Source organism: Pezoporus occidentalis, unplaced genomic scaffold (assembly GCF_034315485.1).
Source record: "Pezoporus occidentalis ecotype Australia unplaced genomic scaffold, CSIRO_AGI_Poc_V1 ctg16, whole genome shotgun sequence".
In the NCBI taxonomy this organism is placed as follows: Eukaryota; Metazoa; Chordata; class Aves; order Psittaciformes; family Psittacidae; genus Pezoporus; species Pezoporus occidentalis.
Genome location: NW_026913425.1, coordinates 983,423 through 1,005,060, shown reverse-complemented (window position 1 = coordinate 1,005,060; position 21,638 = coordinate 983,423). Strand labels below are relative to the sequence as shown.

General features: G+C 36.1%; 1 protein-coding gene across 3 annotated transcripts in view; it reads right to left on the bottom strand.

The window, feature by feature from the left end:
- RNF180 (ring finger protein 180) overlaps positions 1-21,638 on the bottom strand; it is a 71,164-nt gene that overhangs the window by 9,978 nt on the left and 39,548 nt on the right. For all 3 annotated transcript variants that reach the window (XM_062612304.1, XM_062612305.1, XM_062612306.1), the window contains exons 5-6: positions 15,039-15,264; positions 10,116-10,241 (exon numbers count right to left, since the gene is read on the bottom strand). In XM_062612304.1, the coding sequence (XP_062468288.1) occupies positions 10,116-10,241; positions 15,039-15,264 (352 nt within the window). The remainder of the gene's footprint in view (positions 1-10,115; positions 10,242-15,038; positions 15,265-21,638) is intronic.

Genomic DNA, 21,638 nt, shown 5'->3' with positions numbered 1-21,638 from the left:
GCTTTAAAAATGAATGACAAAATACTAACACCAGCATATGCATTTTACATTGAGCATTTTGTATAACTAACATTTTCATTTATTAAATATGAAATTTATTACCAATTTTATGAGCAATATTCAATGATCACTTGTGCCCACTCCCTCTCATAAATTCAAAACAAAACTAGAAAAACTTGTGTTTTCTGTCTTGGGATGTTTATTTCCCTGGAAGAATCAAGAAGCAAGAGGACTGTGGGAAGGCTAAATGAGTTTAGAAAACATACTCTGTCCAAACATCTGTGATATTATTCTATAATTATCAATAGTCACAAATACAAGCTAATTGGCTAGTTTAAGTGCTGGGATACATAGTAAACCAGGAATAAACAATCTCACATTTCACAATGTAAATGTCTTTCATCTGTGGAAGCCATGAAGCCAGCCTGCAAGCAGATTTATTTATTTTTTTAAGTAACCCAAGTGAATTATTTGTCTGTTTTTTCTTTTCTCCACTAAACCATAACACACAAAGTACAAAACAGGCAGGACACCATATTACAGCTGTAAAAAATGAGTTATAGCAAAACCTACTCTCTTTCTTACTTTAAAACCACTTTACTTCAAAATTCAATGAAGGGTAATGAAATAAAAAAATATACAGATGATACAAAAATAACATACAGCAATTGAAATGTGTGTCTTTGTTTTTCAGGGTGCAAACTAGCTCTGTGAATAAATAAAACATTGGCTTCTTTAACTGACCTCTCTTTCACCATACCTGTTGTGACTGTGATCCATAGAGTTTTGCTGCTGGTATCATAGAATCATAGAGTAGTTTGGGTTGGAAGGGACCCTCAAACGTCAGTTAGTCCAACCTCCCCCCCCGCAATTACCAGGGACATCTTCAACTAGATCAGGTTGCCCAGATCCACATCCAGCCTGGCCTTGAATGTCTCCAGGGATGGTGCATCCACCACCTCTCTGGGCAACCTGTTCCAGTGTTTTACCATGCTCATTGTAAAAAATTCTTTCTCACATCCAGCTTGAATCTCCCCTCTTTTAGTTTAAAACCATCACTCCTTGTCCTATTTGCAACAGGAAATGAAGCTTCATGGTCTCCATGTAAGATCATGTAATGGATCTAAATGTACAGTTTTCATACGTTCTAGACTGTAAGTAGCTTTCTTTAATTTTAAAGGTAAGTTAATTTGTATATTGATGACATACATATTATAGTTACAGCAATTTTCATGTATTTTTCTTAAGATGGGGATCTGTAATCACTTTTGTTCACATAAAGAGTAGATAAACTCTATCGTAACAGTGAATTTAACCTTTGGACAACTTCACTCCTTGCTATGATAGTGCAGACAACAAGAATGAGAGAATCTCAAGCATCAACCTAAAGAATCTGATTTCCATGGTACGGGCATCAATAGTTTACAGGAAAAACAAATTTTAAAAAGTATTAAGAATATTTTGACTCTGTGAATTTTCTTACTAATTTTTATCTATTTTCCATGTCTCTTCTTCTGTCTCTTCAGCAAATCTAATGGTCTCTATTCACCATCAACAACCTCTTCTGTTGTTACTTTTAATCACTGAACATTTCTAAAAATCATGTTGCAAGTTTATGTTTTCTTTACATTTTTTATCTTTCCAGATGATCAAATACTACATTTAAGCTGTCAGCAACTCTTGCTAAGTTATCCTCATAAGAGCATCTAACATTTTGTATCATTGCTGTAATGGCATCACTGCCCTCTAGTTTCAGTCTTCCCTATAACTCCTCCCTAAACACTTAATCTCTTCAGGCTCCATTTGTTTGAACTGCTACTGTATAAAGTAAGGAGAGGCAAAATCTACTGATATTATAGGTAGGCTTAATACAGTAGCTCAAAATGACCGAATAAGTATGAAATAGAATTAAAAAGGATCTCATACTGATGTCTCTAATGTGAATGCTACTTGGCATACTGTTCAATTTGCTCTAGATAATGTATTTCTTGGCTTGCAAGTTTGCTATATTTTGCTAAAAAAATAATATTAACACTAAAGGTTATTTAATAAAACTTTGCAGAGTTATGCTATACACTGCTGTCTGTAAGTTCTTCAGTGTTTAAAGCTTTAATCTTTTAAGCCAGTTTTAGTGGAACACTGTAAGATAACAGTAATGTAAATACTTTCTTAAAAATAAATTTATGAATTGTCTCTACTTGTATTAAATCAGGGTCTGTCTGACAGAAAAGGTTAGGGGCAATAGACAGGATGGACATTTCAGGGCCCCACCACACCACTCTGTAAGAGAAGGCTGTGTGTACCTTTTTCATATAGAATACACAAAGCATTTGGTTTATTTGCAAGTTGAGCTGTCTGGCAACATGCCTCCCTTAATTCCCCCAGAGAAACTGGTGAATGACCTATCTTGGAGTCATGCCATTGTCCTCGAACAAATTCACATTCAGCTTTAGCGAATGCCAACCCTACTTCTCATCTGAGCAAACAAAAGAAATATTAATTCCTCCCAGGAACAAAAAAATACGAAGTGCAAGACTATGTCTTGAGCACGCTGGCACCTTTTTTCTGAACTGAAAATCTGCTGGTGCAGTGTTTGGGGTGCTGACCAAGGTTTTACAGAAAAAGCTGTCTGAAAAGCCTTCATATATGTTCAACTGAAAATTAAAGATAAATTTTCCCGAAGTAAAGTTACTTCAAAGGCTATCAAGAAAGAAGTTACTTAAATTTTAAAAACTAAGTTTATGAACTGTTAAAAAATCCTTCCTTTAATCCTTCATCAAATGTGTTATGGTGGTTAACTCTAACTTTTTCTGACGCCATTTCAAACATCCACCTTTACCTACTCACCTAAGATAGTCACCAAAGGTCTCTAGACTTTGCTCTTTGCTCATCTCTTGTTTCTTTGAGCAGGTATACTTAATATGGCTCTGATCTAATAAAAATACTATTACCTTTTCTTGCTTACTATTCTCACATGTCATCTTGAGTACTTTCATGCTTCATCTTTTGTCCATCAAATTAAAATTCCAGTTTTTTTTTCCACTTTTAGGGGTTTCCAAAACTCTACATTGCCCCCAAAATGTTGCCTCACTTTTTATAATTATGCTATGCAACTACCATATGCTTCTTGATTATCTTAGGAGTTTTCTACCCAATAAATGCTTTAGGATCAAACTGAACTTGTGTTCATATCCAAATTTTGGAATGGTGTGGGTCCCTGTGCTGCAGGTAGAGATGTATGAAACAGAAATCATAGGCATGGTAGGCCTCTGAAACAATATACACATTTGTCCTACTTACTTCTCTATTAACTCATCTATAGTGATGAAGCCAACTGATATCTTTACAATTCATTCTTAGCCAAGAATTATTTGTTATTCTTATAGCAAATGGGATTTCTACGAGGCATCAAATCAAAGGACTAAACACCACGCAAACTGAACTTCCAAGTAACGATGTGCTCACACCAGTAAAACTGACTCTTTAGGGCTACTTCAGTACAAGCTGCTCTCCTACGCAGTGCATTTCAGTGCTAAGTGGAGTGGAGGAGTATGCTAGGGAAGCACGTCTGCTAATATCCTTACTGAACATAATTAGTTCACAGCTAATTAGGAATACAACCAATTTTACTTACCAGTGCTCAGTGGCCACAATCTTTTTGCCATTCTATTTTCAGAGCTGGCAAGGATTATTCCTCACTTCCACTAGAAGTGTATAGAAAGATACTTGCTAACTCCTGCCAGTGATGAAGACAGAAGGCATCTTTGCTTCCACTTGCTCAAAGACACCTGTCGTAACCTGAAATAGTCTCAGCAGAATCTTACACAAAACATGAAAAATAATGATCAAGAGATATTTTATGCTCTAAACAGATTCTGTGATGAAAGACTACCACTTCAAAAATCTAGCAATTCAGTTTACCCACAGTGGTCTAACTACGATTATGTATTATTCTCAGTTGTCTTTAGAGGGTAAATAATAAATATTTGTATAACCTTACTTGATAAATGCATAAAATCCTTTTACACCGCCTAAGTTAAACCTGTAATAGAAAACACCATTGCCATAAAATTGTAGGATATCTCATAAGAATAGGCATAGTAAGGGTAGGCTAAAGGTCTACTTACACTCTCATTCTTTCCCTGACAAGGTCAAACAATGACAAATTGGTGAGTGATGAGGAAAGAACATAAGAACAGACCAAGCATATTGCAATACATCCCTGGTATTCTCTCTCAGCTCCCAGGGACTTGCAGCTCAAGAATCTTCACAGGCAGGTGTGGTATTATTGATTTTAATACTCTTTACTCCACTTTCTTCCAAGAAACTGCCACTATTTGAAGCCATGCTCTGGGTTAATGATAATTTTATTTACTGTCCTCTAGTTCTTTTACTATAAGACATTGAATAACAACAGCCCGTTCATTTCTGCCATGACTCTCATGATTTTAATTACCTCTATTATCACTCCTCTTTCGTCATCTCTTGTTTTGGCTGAAGCATTCTAGTTTATTTACATATTATTCAACTGGAAGTAATTTAAAAATTACGTTCTTATTTATCTTCTTTGTACCCATCCAGTTTACTACCTCCTTTTTCTATGAAACAAAACTAATGTAAACATTGCTAAAGATCACTCAGTCTTCTGCTACTGCTTGAACCTGGCTTTCATTTTTATTTTCCCAAATATTTCAGTAATGTAAGCAAATGTTATGTCCTGCATTTCTAGTAACAAATATGCTGGATAGTACAAACTGTACCATATATCCATCTAGGACTAGACTTCTAATGTCTCTCCAGTGAGAAAAATGAATCACTTATTTCCATCCTTTGTTTGGTATCTTTTAACTAGCTATTAATGGATGATCGGACTTTACCTCTTATCATGAACACAGCTATGTTTTCTCAAGCATCTTCAGAAAAGAACCTTCTTAAAAGTCTTGAGGAATTTGTAAGCTGCAAGGTGAAAAGGATGATGCCTCTAATTCCCCTTCAAGTTCATTTGAGTCCCTCCAGTACAGCTGCTGGACCACGGCTTTGTAAGAGGTCTCTAATGTTCTTAATTTGCTTTTCAAGCCAGTATGAACACTTGGCTCCCTAAGTAGAACTAAGGATGTCAGTCCAATATTCATTTAAGGACGTGTTGAGAAATAAATGCGGAAATGATACAGCATGCTTTTTTGACATAGCCATTCTATCACAATCCTTGTTTGCGTAATTATAGCTATCAATATTCCTGGTACAACTGTCTTCTAATATCATGGTTAGATGGAAACAAACAATCCTGATGACACAATCAGATTAGCTAAAATTTGGTTCCCTTCAATGCACTGATGAACCAATAGTGATGACTGAGCAGCCATGATTTGTAAGAGTGAGTTGCATCATTCTCCTACACAACCTAGCCCTGGATGCAGTCTTCAGGACTTGGAAAAGGCTATAAAATATCCTTTCTAATGGGACTGTGGGTCTGAAGAAGTCTCTAAAGCTGCCTCTGCAAAATAGCTTAAAAGATAAACAAGGTGTCCTGCACCAGCTGCTAAGAAGAAGAAAAATAACTGTTACAGACGAACCCAGGACACAAGGCTATTGATACTTACACAATAATTTGTAGAACACTGCTGGCAAAACAGCAGGGACAAAAAGTGGCAGTGCTGTTAGGGCTGAAGCTTAAGACACATCTGTGGCACTGATCTTTGTACCTTAAAGTTCCCCTTCTATTTTATTTCATTTTTCTTTCAGATTCACTTCTGCTTGATGAGGTGCAGAAATGAAGGACTGAAGGACAGCTGGAGCACAGCTGCACCAGGGGACAGAAGGGGCCTCTGAATCAAGAAATCAAGTCTTGTGTTTTTTGCCAGTGACCTGTTGGAGCTGAAAGGACTGGTGGGCAAGGAAAATGGGTGCAAGTGCTGACAAAATAGCAAAATGACAAAGTTGCCATCAGTGCAGTTGACCTAAGACACACTCAACCAGCAGTACTTAGATTCTGTGCTTTCAGTTTTAGTGTACTATAAGCATAAGAGATGCTCAAAGACAACACTTCTGAGTAATGTGTGTCTCCTTGAGGCAGAAAATTCACTTACTGTGAAGACTGTAATGTAGATGTGTAATGTAGACTGTAAATGCATCTTGTGAGAAATGCATGTGTGCAGATTAGTTTTTTGTGATTCCACAAGCTATACTGTAAAATCTGATGGATCTGGTTAAAAAAATGAAAGCCTTCTGGTGAAGAAGCATTGCATGGTCCCACAGCTGAAGTCTTGAGTAGTATGTCAAAGCAACAAGCAACTTAAAGAAATGAGGAAGTAAGGAAATTAACAGAAAGAAAAAAGTGCAGTAAGGAAGGATGGAAGAGGACTCGGGGAAAAAATAGCTTGATACAAGGATTATTCTGAGAGACTTCTTATAGTCCAGCATCACACTTTAGAGCTAAAATGAATGCTGACCTGGTATTTTCAGTAACACCTATTTTGTTTCTTTTCTTGATAGGTCACATCATCAGAAACTTGAAAGCCAGTATAATCATTTTTTTTAAACAGAGAACTATGAACTTAAAACATAGTTGATGTAATGCTGTAGCTGTAAATTTTCAGAGATGTTAATATCTTTCCTTTATTGCCTATCTAACTGTAATCATGATAACAAGAATCTTGAATAAAGCAGATTTTAAAGTGTTGTACCTCAATTTTAAAGACAGATATAAAAATGTATTAACAAGTGTTATTAAAAGCTTTTATAACATTTCTTCAAACAACCCAACATTTAGGAAATGGAGCGCCCCTTTCTATTAAGAATGATTAGATAAAAGGACATGGTAGATGCAACCTACTGAGGTAGTGGGAATTTCCACTGGTACTAGCAGGTGTTGAAAACATTGTATCTTGCAATCCTTGACTGATGCAGAAATCAACAGCTTTTTATTAAGCCACTACAGAGATGAGATCAGTAAAGAACTAGTACAGACTTCATTGTATGCAACACTGGGGGAATGTTTTCTAGATTAAGCCTTTAAAACAAATTATTTCTAAATAGGCTTTCCCACTTTCAATGTAGTCATTGTATTTTAAATAAAAACATTAGCATAAAACCAGTTGGAGGGAATTTCCTATTAGCTTAGGAATACCTACATCTTGAATTAGATACCAAGGGCTGTAACTCCGAGGTTTCATGATCCCTCTCTCTTTCTGAACACCTAGCTGCATACTTATATTCAGGCATACCTAACAAGCTTTCCCAAAATGCAGGCAGCCAACACCCTTTTACGACATTAGCATCACTATCTTGAATACTGCATCCTGTGCCTCTGGTCTCTTCAATGTATTTCTACATCAGATCTATCCAAAAGCATTTGAAATAACTCTCTCAGGCCCAGTGTACTGTCTTGGTCTGCTTTTTAATTTTGTACTTCATGACACCAAAGTCACTATCAAATTACGTATCATATTTTCAATTTAAATATCTTTATCACTTCTTTTAGGCCACATATCCTGTATCATATTATTTTTGGAGACTTACTCTTAGTTTGTGAACCTTCTGTAACTGTACAGTGTTCATAGAATGTAACTCTAATTTAATGGCATGAAAAGGCTCTATTTATACAACTTTATTAAACTATAACTATACGATAATAGACTCTAATAAAGCACATCTGCTATTTAACTATTCTATTCAAATGACATTATTTGTTTATTTTTAAATGTGTTTAAGGAAACCATTATTTGAGATGTTATTTCTACCGTACGATTACAAATACTCAAACCAGCAACTAATGTAGTAAGTTTATCTCATATAGTTTGTTTTGGTTTTTTTTTAGTTACTGGACACTTTTACATTCCTCATTCAAATTCTCATATCAAAGAAGACTCACATATTGATTACAAAATCTGGCTCAGAGAATCAGTTCATGAAAAATGTAAGGAAAAAGAAAAGACATCTGATTTTACCTAGTGGTCCTGCAGTGTTCAGAAAGTCTAAATTAGACTTTTTAAATTTTACAACTGACAAATACACTCAATCTAGGCTTCTCAACAGTCAGCTGAGGTCTCATTTTATCACGACTAGTATCTCTAATGAGTGGTTTACTGTTCAACGTTCACCATTTTTATGTACAGATTATAAAAATACTATTACAGAAGAAGTTTTGTCACATGGAAAAATGGAGCAATACAAAGTTTGAAAAGAGCTGCCAGATTTTCAGTGGCCACTGAATCTGCTGGATATGAACTAGACAAAAGAGCATATGCATTTCTAACAGGGCCACTTTCACTCCTGTCACTCTTCTCATGCATGCCACTATGTTCTTCTTCCCATTCTGCAATTCTAACATCTTATTTGGTTATTACTTTTGTAATTAAACAAAAATTAACCTAAGTAGCCTCTTTTGCCCTACTGGTCTTACTGATATTAGGGGGTGTATTTGTGAAAGGCATCTATTATGTTGTCAGAAGTCTTTTGGTGCCTGTATGCTCAGTCTTCTATGTCTGTGTATCCCTGGGAGCCTCCTGAGACAGTTAAGAAAACCAAATATGGAATATTAAATATGGAATTCCATATCAAATATGGAATTTTAGATGCTGCCAAACATAGTGCAGCTGTAAGCCAAAAAAAGCAGCCCAGGAGAAAATATTATACATTTGTGTTTTGAACTGACATAAACACTGCAGTAGTTTTTATTCAAATAAAAAGTCAGAAGAGAGGGATATGGCAGTGACCCTTGTATTTAAGAAGGCAAAGACAATGTTTCAGACAGCTATATGGTTCAGGTTTCCTATTAACTAGATGTAGTCATGCTCTCATTTGGTGTGGGACTTACAGGATATCCTTTGGAGACACATAAATCCAACATTAAGAATTACTGTGGTGGAATGACATGCCCAGTTTTCATACAGCACAATACTAAACCTCTATGATCTCTATTTTTAATTATTTATGATTTGAAGAAGGCTTGGCATGGTAGCTTTTTATATTTATGAAAGATATAATTGATATGACACTACAGAACATACATGAACTATGTCACATACATAATGTATTACATCAGCATCAACATCCACATTACATTAACTGCCTTAGAGAAAAGAAATACTCATGTTCTCCTGCCAACTGCTTCTCCTCTGAGTAATACCAAAGATGGTCAGTTCTCAAACTTCTCAAGTCTGCTATTTTTTGATAGTTAAGAGCATTTGTTATTTTCAGTATCAAATCATCCCCTTGTGTGACATAATTTTGTAAGTGGAGGACTAGAATTTATGAAATTTTACCTCTAGAAATGCCTGGGTAGACTCACGAAAGTAATATAAAAAGGATGTCCTGTTTTATTCTTTGCACTTACTTTTAGAAGCAATCTGTATTGTTCTAACTAACAGGAAAAATGTACTTGCTAGGAAGGCTCAGCACAACAGAAAGTAACTTTATAAGTAAACACAGATGAGGCCTGGTGAAGAAAGACCATTAGACTGAAAACAGGGAAAATGGAGTATACAGTGAATCCCACATTTCAGTGATCTAACTTAAATCTTTTTCAGTTAACAACTAGTTAATAACCATGAAAATGTTTAAGTGTTAAAGTAGCAAAAGAGAACTAAGATTTCTTCATATAATTAGCAGAAAACAAAGCTAAAACATCCACAGCCTTTACTCCTCTTCATATATGAAGCAAACAATACATAATAATGCATGTGATGTTATTCCAGCTTTTTTATATGACTTCTTTCATGGAAAAGTTATCCTAATTTTTTATTTTTTTTCTTTTTTACATCTCTACTGACTCCACTCAGAACTTTTTCTTTCCAGAGTAACTGAGTAATATTCTTTATCCCACTATGCACACACAATTTTTCCCAAACAGAAAACTACAATTATTCTGATACTGTACAAAAAATGGAAGATTTAATAAATAAAAAGGTACATACACACACCAATTGCCTTTTCAGAATTTACAGTTTATCCTCAGATTCAGAGCACTGTGTATAAGTTACCCAGGAGAATTTAGCTCAGCTCTACCTTAATAATCATCCATCTTTGATTTCCTATGGCATGTATTACCTAGAGACTTATTTTCAAATATTATACTCAAGACTGAGTGAAGTTTAAGGAAAAATTAAAGAACTTACCTTCAAAAACTCTGAAGGCTTTCTTGCAGCTTGGTAGAGGCCATTTTGCAGAATTTGATTTTTGAAAATTTTCTTTTAACTTCAAATATTCCGTAGGAAAAAAAGATTTGGTGGAGTTGTTCAGTTCTATGGTAATTAATGGGAAAGAATGTACAAATCAATGCTGCAAATATAGCAATAATTTGCATACACTTATAATAAAAAAAAAATGCTTTATCTACTGTGTAATCCTTTCTCTAATGATAACATCTCTTAAGCTGTTTTAATATCACATGAACCCAAACATTTCCAGATACAGCAAGAACAAGTCTTAAACATGGCTGTTTTGATTCTGTTCCTTTTGTTTCTGTTTAAGAACTATGATGGCAATCTAGCAAAAAGGAAGCATATAATAAATCAGGCCATTTCATGTAAAAAAATGATGACTTCTATGAATCAAAAATTACATCTATTGAACTTACTGACACATTCTTAGTTCATATTGCTTTTCTGTTTAACAGTATTGCTCAGTAACAGTCTGCAGTGAAAAGAGATGGGAAGAGTCTGAAAATCTTTGTTGAGATTTTTAAAATGTTGTGGATTAACAGGAATTCATTTGTAGAATGACTAATGGCACACTGCAAGAGCTGACATACCTTATTAGTTTCGAGAGATCATCAGCTTCGCATGATACAATCTTGTGAAATACCTACATGCACTGCAACTCAAAGCTGTCAAAACTAACTTGTCCATAGCAATTTAACAATGTAAAACAATTTTAAAATAACCATGCTTTCCTAACACAGAAAGAAGTGATTTACTTTGTAACAGAGTTGCTAAGCTAGAAGTTAACAGGGAAAACTTCAAACCCCGCACATTTTGACTCTTCAAACCATCATGGCTCCAGATAAATACCAGCAGCCGCTACCATAATTCCTTCTGTACCTTAATAGAAAAAAAAAAGACCCTTTACAGACCTTCAAAAAGTCTTATGTATTATTTGTTCACCTGTTTCATTGAAATTGTACATAATTTTTCAATAATCTATATTTTATGAAATCTGTTTCTCTGGAAAATTTGAGAAACCTAAGCTTTTTGTGAGCTTCCAGAACGAAGAAAAAATTCCAAATGCCCTTGGATTGCAGTAGCTTTTTCTGAATAAGAGGAAGGCATTGGCAGATTTGAAGCCAACACCACCACCCCCCCCCCCCCCCCCCAACCTGGTCTTACTCTAAAAATTATCCTATATTTTTCACCATGCCAAAACACAGGTGAAATGAATCAACACAACACATGCAGACAACAGAAATCTCTAAATCCTATCTCATTACCCAAGGACAATGCTACTGCACCCATAAACCTCTGTCATCAATTGGAAAAGAGGCCATTTTCTCTCCCAAATGTAAAAGGAGCAAAATGTGCATTTTTCACTAGCGCTTAATTTTTATGCAAGAGCTTGATACGCTACTGGACATATCTAGATTAAATACTATTCAGATTCAGAGAAAAAGCCTCTGATGAGACTCTGCCTGCCTCTCATCATATCAACACAGAATATTTTAGTTTTCTTCTACAAGTCATAAAAATCAACACAGTTCTTTCAACTTTATTGTCCAGATTCAAATACTGAAATCTCTGGTCAAGTATCCAGCTCCTGGTTTTCACAAAAGGCAGTGGTGCCAACCCTTACTGGCTTTTAGAAGGTTTCTTGATGTCCTGGATTCAGCTGTAGAGGTTATTTTTTCTCCTTCTTAGTAGCTGGTACAGTGCTGTGTTTTTGACTTTAGTCTGAGAACAGTGCTGATAAAACACCAATGTTTTTAGTTGTTGCTAAGTAATGCTTACTCTGATCAAGGACTTTTTCAGGGTTACTTTAATTGGGTTGTAGCTATCAGATCAAAAGCTCTCTTAGGTGTATCCTGGGCACCCTATCAACTGACTAGACGTGATTTTATCCTGATGTAAGAAGGACTTTTAATAAAGCCTTTAAAAAAGATGGGAAGGCACAACAGACACCATCAGAGCTTAACCTTAAACCTAACCCTAACCCTATTTGGACTGGAACTCACTCTAAAGGGAATCAGTAAGAAAACCTCACTTGATCAAGGCAACAGGGTGAAGAAAGTATCCTCATGGGTCACATCCAGATTTGTAGCTCTGGTTTAAGCAGTCTTTTTCTTCATAATTGGGTAATTGAACTCCTAGCCCTCATCTTTTTTTTGACATGTTACACGCAACCTTCTGTTGCAGATATATTCAGTTTGTAAAACTGTACTAGCTAAGAAGTGAATTTCTGAATATACCCTTAAATGTTTTCTTTTTAAGATATCCTTGTAAGGTAAAATACAGTTATACAAAAGCAAAACTGTAGAAAATACCCAGAATAAATTAGAGAGTGAAGTAAGTCTTCTCAGCTGTGGCATTACAGAAATACACAAAGAATCCTAGCAACTTTGCTTTGCTGGCTGCACAAACCTATAGCAGCAGTGACTTTAGCCTAACTATTGCATGCCTTACTAAATCTCCTGAGTAAAAAAAAAAAATAATATTTACTACCCTTTAGACTGATTTGGCACTATCCATCTTCCTTAATCTCTAAGCGTATGATATCATCATCGATATTTCTTGGTTGATTTAAAAGCTGCTTAGTATGTTATGCACTCGAAAACTACGAAGTATTTTTTTAATATATGTATAACAAATTGAAGTAAATTCAGTGTATCCTTTTCAAAATATATTGCCATGTCAAGCATATATTGCTATGTACTGAATAGCAATATACAAATAGCTGTTGTAAGGCTATATGAATTTCTCTCATCTGAAATTGTTAATACTAAACACATCTCATACATTGCTATGACTCTCTGTTTAGACTAGGCTCCCTGTTTATATATTTATGACACTGTATTTACACTTCAGCCACACAAATACTTTTCCTCAAAACCAGTACATGACTTTTTAATATTTTCACAGAATGGGTTACATTGGAAGGGATGTCTTGAGATCAACCAGTTACAGAATCACAGAATCATAGAATAGGGTTGGAAAGGACATTAAGATCATCTAGTTCTAACCCCCCTGCCATGGGCAGGGACACCTCACACTAAACCATGTCACCCAAGGCTCTGTCCAACCCACCCTGCTCAAAAACGGTCAGCTACAGCAGGCAGCCCAGGGTGTCTAGTTGGGTTTTGAGTTTCCACAGATGGAGACCCCACAACCTTTCAGAACAACTTGTCTGACAACCTTCACAGTGAAAAGGTGTTTTCCTTGTTCACATGGCATTTCATGTGTTTCAGTTTGTGACCACTACTGCTTGTACTGTCAGTGGGCACCAGTGAGAAGAGTCCAGCTCCCTCTTCTTCATTCCCTCCCATGACGTATTTTACACATTGCATATTAAGTACTCAAAAATTGCAAATAATCCTGGTAATATTTCACTTAAATAGGAGTACTTTGAATGTGTTGAAAAGTTCTGCAAATACATTTTACCAAGCATCTGTATTTTCTCTTTGTGCTCTCCCAGAAGTATTTTGCTGCATCCAATCTGTTAAGTAGCTTTTTCTTTTCCTTTTTTTTTTAATTTAAATAGCCCTTAAAAAACAACTAAAAGTAATTATCTACCGGTGAAACACACTTCATCTGTGTATCAAATCCAAAGGAGCATCAAACATTAAGCAAATGAAGTGAGAACAGCTTGAAACCTCTACACATCAGCCAGGCAGGGTGCTGAGAGTGCTCAGGCTGCAGCTTTCCATCCATTTTCCCTGCTGCAGTACTGATATAGTCAGTCCCTATTTCTGGCCACCAGCAGCAATAAACTGAACCATCCTGGTTCACTGGTTAGTTTGTCTAAAAAATGCCTCCTTCTTACCTAAAGGAATTCATAGTTGACCTAGTTGGTTCTTTGAACTGGTCTGCCATCAAATTATACAAAGTTGAGCTTGTGCAGAGCAAGAATCTGCACAAACAGAAATACAAGTTGGGCAGGTCTGCTGATAAATGTGATACCATACTTCAATACTCTGCATCCTCAACCTATCACCATCACAGCACTCTCCCAGTTTAAAGAGTATTGCTGCAAGATCTCTGCAGCATGCAAAAATAAACAAATTCTCCTGCGTGGCTGAGTCATTTCCATTACTTTGTGACCTGTCTATACACATTTTAAGAACTCTAAAAGGCCTAACTCCAGTTATCATATTGCAATTTTGTCCATGGTGCTTGAATTTACCTTTTTAAGCTGCAGGTATAAAAGACTGACTTGTGCTGTTCCAGGTATCCCATCTACATCTGCTTACCCTCTTCTAACCTTGTACCCTTTCTCACATCAAACACCTCTTATCCACCACATTCTCCTACTGCTAGAAGTCAGGAACACTAGAGATAAGGGTGTAAGAGGCCAGGAAGGGAGAATTTTAAAAAAAGTTTAGTGAGGAGGATATAGTTCTGCCAATCTTTCTTTTCACTCATAGCTAAATTAAACCCATAAAACCAAGAAAAGTGCATTTTTTGGTGTGTCGGTATGTTAGTAATTTTAAAAATGCTTTTCTTGGTAGGATATTTTAAGAAAATCTTTATTATGTTTGGAGTCTGTGAGCATTCAGCAAGAGGAAGCCGATGAAATGCAAAATATCAGAATCGCACTTCAAAAATCAGACAGTTTTAAAATATGCATCCAGAATAGTTTCTCGCTACTGAAGAAAGCCTGCATGGAATAGTCCTAGGAGGAGTTAAATGCAAAGAAGACCTTACAGTGGATTAACATCATTAAATTTTGTTCTGCATGCATTTTGAATGTGGCCCATTGCATATTGCTTTTATTTTATTTTTTCTTTTAGCAGGGTCTTACTATACTTTAAACTACATATTTATTCAGGCCATAAATACAACAGGGAAAGCCACAAATACTTTTCTCTATTTTAAAAACTTTCATTTTGATACCTGCTTGGAAAAAGACTCTGGCAATTGTAGTGCGACACAGTGGACATCGAGTACTGGCTGGATTGTCTTTGGCAAGCATCCTTAAGCAAGGCTCACAAAAGATGTGGTGGCATGGATAGCACATGTAAGGATTGAAATAAACATCCAGGCACACTGCACAGAGATAGCTTTCTTTATCTCCTCTGAGGTCATGCTCATCATCTGTATGCAGGTTATCATTTGCAGTCTGCAAGAAGAAAAAGAAAACATCTTTTCACAGCTCAGCTCATAACAATTTTGGATAAACCAATCACTAGGAAGGTGACTTTCAATAACACTTAAGAAGCTGGTACATACTGGTGATACTCTTAATTTTTAATACAAGTTACTTTCAACAAGATGATGTAACATAATGATAAGAGGAATGTCAGAACACACATTTTGTGGGAAAGGTGAACAAAAATCATATGAGACAGTGAAAGACAAAATAACAAAAGCAAAAAGGTTGAGTAAAACTGTAGTATGATCAGGTTCCTTCTTTTATTATGGATTTTAAAAATTTATTTGTAACTTTATTACCAAAATACCTCGTTACATTGCCAGGGAAGGCGAAACAAACCAAAAATTCTCTAAAAGTAATCACTGGATTGCTCTACCTTTGAAAAATAATTTACAAAGGGCATTTTCAGCAAGAATAACGGCTCCCAGTTTGAAACAAGCCACAACTTTATTACTATAATGCAGAATCTAAACCTCAGAGAAGAAAGTAGAGTCTAGAAAACTCTACCATCTTTGGTAACTGTTGTTTTTTGCCAGCACATGTGCTCCAAATTTTCTTGCATTGATATATTCATAGGGGAACACAGCTGGACTTCCCAGCGTACTTGCCATGTAAGCGTTAACACCTTGTGTATATTGCCAGGATTCTGCTTTTGTCTTGTAAGATGAATAAGCCCTTCCATGTAATCTGAAGATCTGATACTAATTTCATCTGAGGTTTTTGGCTTAAAGAAAAAAGCTATCTTTTTCATCTGTATGGGAGTCATACAAGAGACAGTGACTTTACTCTAGCTCCTCTATGCATTCTCCCTGTTTCACGTCTAACAGAACCCAACACAGCCCAGTATCTAAGACACCCACCAGGAAAGAACAAAGACAGAGGAGGGTATCAGATGCTGCTCAGAACTCTTCCCTCATGCCTCTTGTTTTAAATTCCCAGTCCTTGTCTCATTATCTTAGTTTAAGTGTCTTAATTCTAAGCTGCCTTGTAGTATCTGTGACTTCTTGCAAGCTCCAGTATCCATCCTTAATACCCTCACATCCCTTGCTCAACCACTGCTCTGTAGGTACTCTGGTAGTCCTGCAACACTAGCTCCACAAGTCTTTCCAGACACCTATTACTGACATTAAGCACACCTGTTGATGCACTTCTACTCTCTGCTAGAGCAGCTGCTTGATTTGCATCTAATATGTATGCCCACTAGCTGTGTATTTCACAGGCCACTTTTGACACTCACAGACCATTACAGACAACCACTGCCTGATATTGGTATACCAAATATTAATGACTGTTATTTTGTGCCTACTGTAGAGATGGGAATCTCTAGATAGCATATATGGCTAATACGTTTGGAAAATAGTGCCAATTCCATGGAGCCTTGTAAGGCCAAAAAATTCTTCCAAGTGCTGAATGCCAGGACACCTTCATAACCACAAACTGTGGATATAAAAAAACACTGGAATGATATACTTTATGCTTGCCCCAAAGGAATTTCATCTCTTGCTGCCTACACAGAACTCTTTTAAAGACTGTCCTGAAGTTCTGCACAGGTTGTTACTGAGATCTCTTCTAGAATCACATAACCAAGTTTGAGCATCTATAATTTATAATTGGCATTGAAAAACAGAGAAGGCACAAGAAAAACATATAAAAGCCTAAAATACATCATGCGACAGAAGGCAAAGGAATTTAATCAACTTGATTTTTTAAAATCTATCAGAAAAAGGAATAACAAGATGCCACATCTTGCACATGCAATTACACTTCAAACTGAAAATCAGCCACAAATTCGAAGTGAGAACAATAACAATTTAAGTGGATTATCAATGCGATAAACACTCCATCACTTATGGACTACATATATGTGGACTAGGACTATTTTTTTTCAAAATGGCTAATCTCATGGCATGTGCATTAATGGAGCGGGGATAAGACACTGAGTGCAAAGCCTATGGGAGGTTATTTATCAGTATAACTATTACAGATCTGCTGCAGTCAGAAGTTAACAGAGAGACAGTACTAGCACTGACATGACTGGATTAATTCACCACTTCATGAATAATAAAGCCCATCCTTTCCATGGGCACTTCACTGAAGTCTAAGTAGGTTCAGCCTGCATTTTATTTCTCTAGAGAAGCAGTTATATTCAAAAAATATCAAGGAAAGCTGACAATATCTGACTTTGACAGACCTAAAATTATTACGAAGAAACAGGGTACATTTATTTAATCTGATTGTTCAAGGAACCATGCCCTTCTTATACACTTCATTAATTACCAAATAAATTAATGAACATTATTTAGAACATTTTTTTTTTAACTTCTGGTTAGAGATTCATTAAGAGTTACAGAACTGTAATACCCTCAGTAACCTGTTAATGACAAACACTATTTAATGCTAGTTAAGTGCAATATTAATATTATTTCTTTTATGTAAAAGGTCAAACCAATTTATAAAATGGCTTGATATGTGGCAAGTTAACCGATTTGTCTCAATGAAGTATTTTTACTTCAGCAGATCTTTAATCTTACTTATGTCAGGAGATAAAGGCTTATTCTGAAGAAGAAACAAAAAATGAAACTCAGAAAAAAAGATAAAGCAGAAGAAAATGATCTAATATATTCTCTTTTTGTTCCTGTACACACTTCACAGAACTAGAATAATGACTATGTTATTGTACTGCTGATTTCGATCACATTGAAACAGGCCACATGCAACAGAATAACCCCTGTGCTAGATGCTGTATTATGCACATATCCCCTTTCTTTCCAAGCATCTTCTATAATATATTTCAGTTTCTTGCTAAGATTGATTTGAAATTATTTAAGCATTTTTGTTATGCAATTTGGTTAATTTCTGCAGCTATATCTTTGGAGTAACTGAGACTTAAACCTTTAAGAATATACAGCTAAACTGGCAGCTAGCTCTAGATATTATTACCCTCTTGGAAATTTCTCTTAGGAGAATCAGATTTATTGTTCGAGCAATATCTGTAAACACAGTTTTTATGGAGAACTCTTGAAGATCATGGCAACTACTCCATTGACTTATCATGAAGTATTACTCCTATTAAAATAATTTAATTATCAATATGAATTCAGAGATAGGAATAAATGTTATTCAAAATACTTGAGCTACAATCATCTGAATGTTTTAATATTTATATCCACCCCTAAACTACTATATAAGAAGAGCCATCTTACAAGCCTATCTTCACTTTCATTTTGATTTTGTATTTAATAAACCATACATATTATTTATTCAGGCATTAAAGAGAATGGTGTGAGCAGTACACCTAAGCTGGCAAATGAAACTTCACACCAAAAATGAATATGCAGACTAGAGCATTCATGCACAGCTATGAGTGTCAGCACACCTAACAAGTAAATATTAATAATCATTCATCTTTATTGTAACCAGTATTTCAAAGAGGAGGAAAATTCTGCAGACACCTGCAGAAATTTCTGTGAATCTCCTTGAGCCTTGATGCAATGCCTAAATAACAGAAGGTTGAGCCGGCCCTTCTGGTGCGAATTCCATGCAGAGAAAACATTTTCAACGATTTCTTTCTTTTTCTTTAAAGAATTTACAGGGGAAAAAAAAAAAAAAGGAGAGTATTGTACCTCCTTTTGATATTACAGATCTCCTCTGTATTATGGAAACTGCAATGATGTAGAATTGGCAGTAACACTTGCAATAAGCATACTGCTGAGGTTTACAGACATATGTGGACTGGAGGGCTAAATTACAGCCCTGAAGAAATAAACAAGCTCCAAGCACAAAGACTGCCTTGTTAGTCAGATCAAAGCATTTGCTATCTACAGCTGGAGTTCTCTCTAGTACAACAAGAGTACAACTGCTCTCTAGTACAACCTAGCAGTTGTTCTGGTACATGGTAAAAAAAGAAAGTCCTGTCAATTCACCTACCTAAAGAGCTAGAGAATCAATAAAGTATTTATGTTGAAATATTAATGTTATACCCGTAAAATCAGCATATATTTTAACAAAGAGATCTGCAGTACTGAAATAACAGACATTTGTGTGCATTCATTTTTCCATTTACTTCTAGGCTTTGCGTAAATCATAGAATCATAGAATCGTTAGGGTTGGAAAGGACCTTAAGATCATCAAGTTCCAATCCCCCTGCCGTGGGCAGGGACACCTCACACTAAACCATATCACCCAAGGCCTCATCCAACCTGGTCTTGAACACTGCCAGGGATGGAGCATTCACAAACTCTCTGGGCAACCTATTCCAGTGCCTCACCACCCTAACAGGAAGGAATTTCCTCCTTATATCCAATCTAACCTTCCCCTGTTTAAGTTTTAACCCGTTACCCCTTTTCCTGTCACTACAGTCCCTAATGAACCCCAGCATCCCTATAGGCCCCCTTCAGATACTGGAAGGCTGCTATGAGGTCTCCACGCAGCCTTCTCTTCTCCAGGCTGAACAGCCCCAACTTTCTCAGCCTATCTTCATATGGGAGGTGCTCCATTCCCCTGCTCATCCTCATGGCCCTTCTCTGGACTTGTTCCAACAGTTTCATGTCCTTTTTATGTTGAGGACACCAGAACTGCACACAATACTCCAGGTGAGGTCTCACGAGAGCAGAGTAGAGGGGCAGGATCACCTCCTTTGACCTGTATATACTATTACTGTGTTAGGGAAAATATTCAGAATGTCTGTAAAAGAATGTCTGGAACAGTGATGCTGTATTTTGGCAGCTTTGCATAAATATATCAAATAACACATCTGAAATTTTTCTTGTGATTCAGCATAAATCTGAAGCAAATTACAGTGATGCATGACACAATCTGAGCTACCAGTATACAAAAAGCCATTTAGTGAAGAACACCTACTCTTGTCATTAATATAGGTTCCTTCCCCAGCGCTGTACAGCAGAAAGTGGAGTAGGCAACATTGGAAGAGTGCTGGTCAGAGAGGGAGGTCCACTGCTGTTTTGAACAGCACTTACAAACCGTTTGCATTGCCACATCTGGAACACACCTTCGTAAATAACAACATCAGTCTACAGATTACTAGTTACCTACCGAAGCCTCATTATTCCTGGGATTTGCCAGCACCAAGTAACAGTTCTGTCTGCTCATACAGTCTACACCAACTACATAGATTTGTCTACAGCTATCAAAACTTTAATATGATGAGTTACATAGAGTTTCTGCCTGTTAGGTATGGTTATAGAAGACTTATTACTGTTTTGGACAGAAAACTGAGTTTGCTGAACTGAACTCTCATCACAGTTTTGTTGTTTTGTTGGTTTTTTTTGTTTGTTTTTTTTTTCAAAAATGTCTTTAAATAAATTTTACACAAATTCTGTACTAGTATTACGTAAACATGATACTTTCAGTCGTTAACTGTGGTGGCTACACAGTCACTCAGATTTTATTAATACAGTAATAACACATATTACCAACAGAAGCTGGGGCAGAAATGAGAAAATTATTGCCTTTTATTCATCAGATAAGAGAGAATTTAGTTAAGAGCCATCACAACTATGACTCCGAAAAGGCATTTAACCCAGACAAATTAACTCTGCCTCTGTATTCACCTGGACGCACATTACGGTACGCCCAACCCTGACCCTTCAAGAGGGCATCTTTGGAATGTAATACCCCTCTGTTGGACTGGGCTCCCACAAGTGTCCTTTTAATTGGGCTGGGACATTCCTACCGCTTACCCCCAAATCAAGATACAAACAGAACACCCTGGATTTATGAATTTGCAAGTTCCACAATTGAGGCATAGTTTGTGACATATTACAGTAAAAGGATCCACCTAGTAAGATGAACTGCTTTAGAATAAGTCTAAAATTGGGAACCTAAAACTGTAGACAAAATTATTTTCCCAGTTTTGAGGTTTCCATATGTGAATCGAACAACTGGGTGATCATCTTGCTCAGGACAATCAGGCCACCTATTTAAGTGTCTTGGCTGAGTTTCTTAAACTCAGTTTAATTATTCATTACATAATAGACTCCATCTCTAAGCAGTTTTTAAAGAACATCATTTACTTATACTGAAGGAAAATAAAGACAAGGGTTTCAAAGAAGAATATATCTGAGAAACCCAGGGGAAAGGTAATCACATTTCATCACTGTTGCTCAATTTTTTAAACCTAGTAAAATCACTATTGAATAACTTCATCAGAATAAATTCTTTGAATTCACTTCTTATGCAGTTCTGGGATGACTTGAAAAAAACCATATCGTTTCCTTAAAATGCAAGCTAACAGATCACTGAAATACATAGTATGTTTTTACATCAAAAAAACCCAGCAAAATGATGGCAGATTTTCAATTACTACAAATTTGCAAGAATTC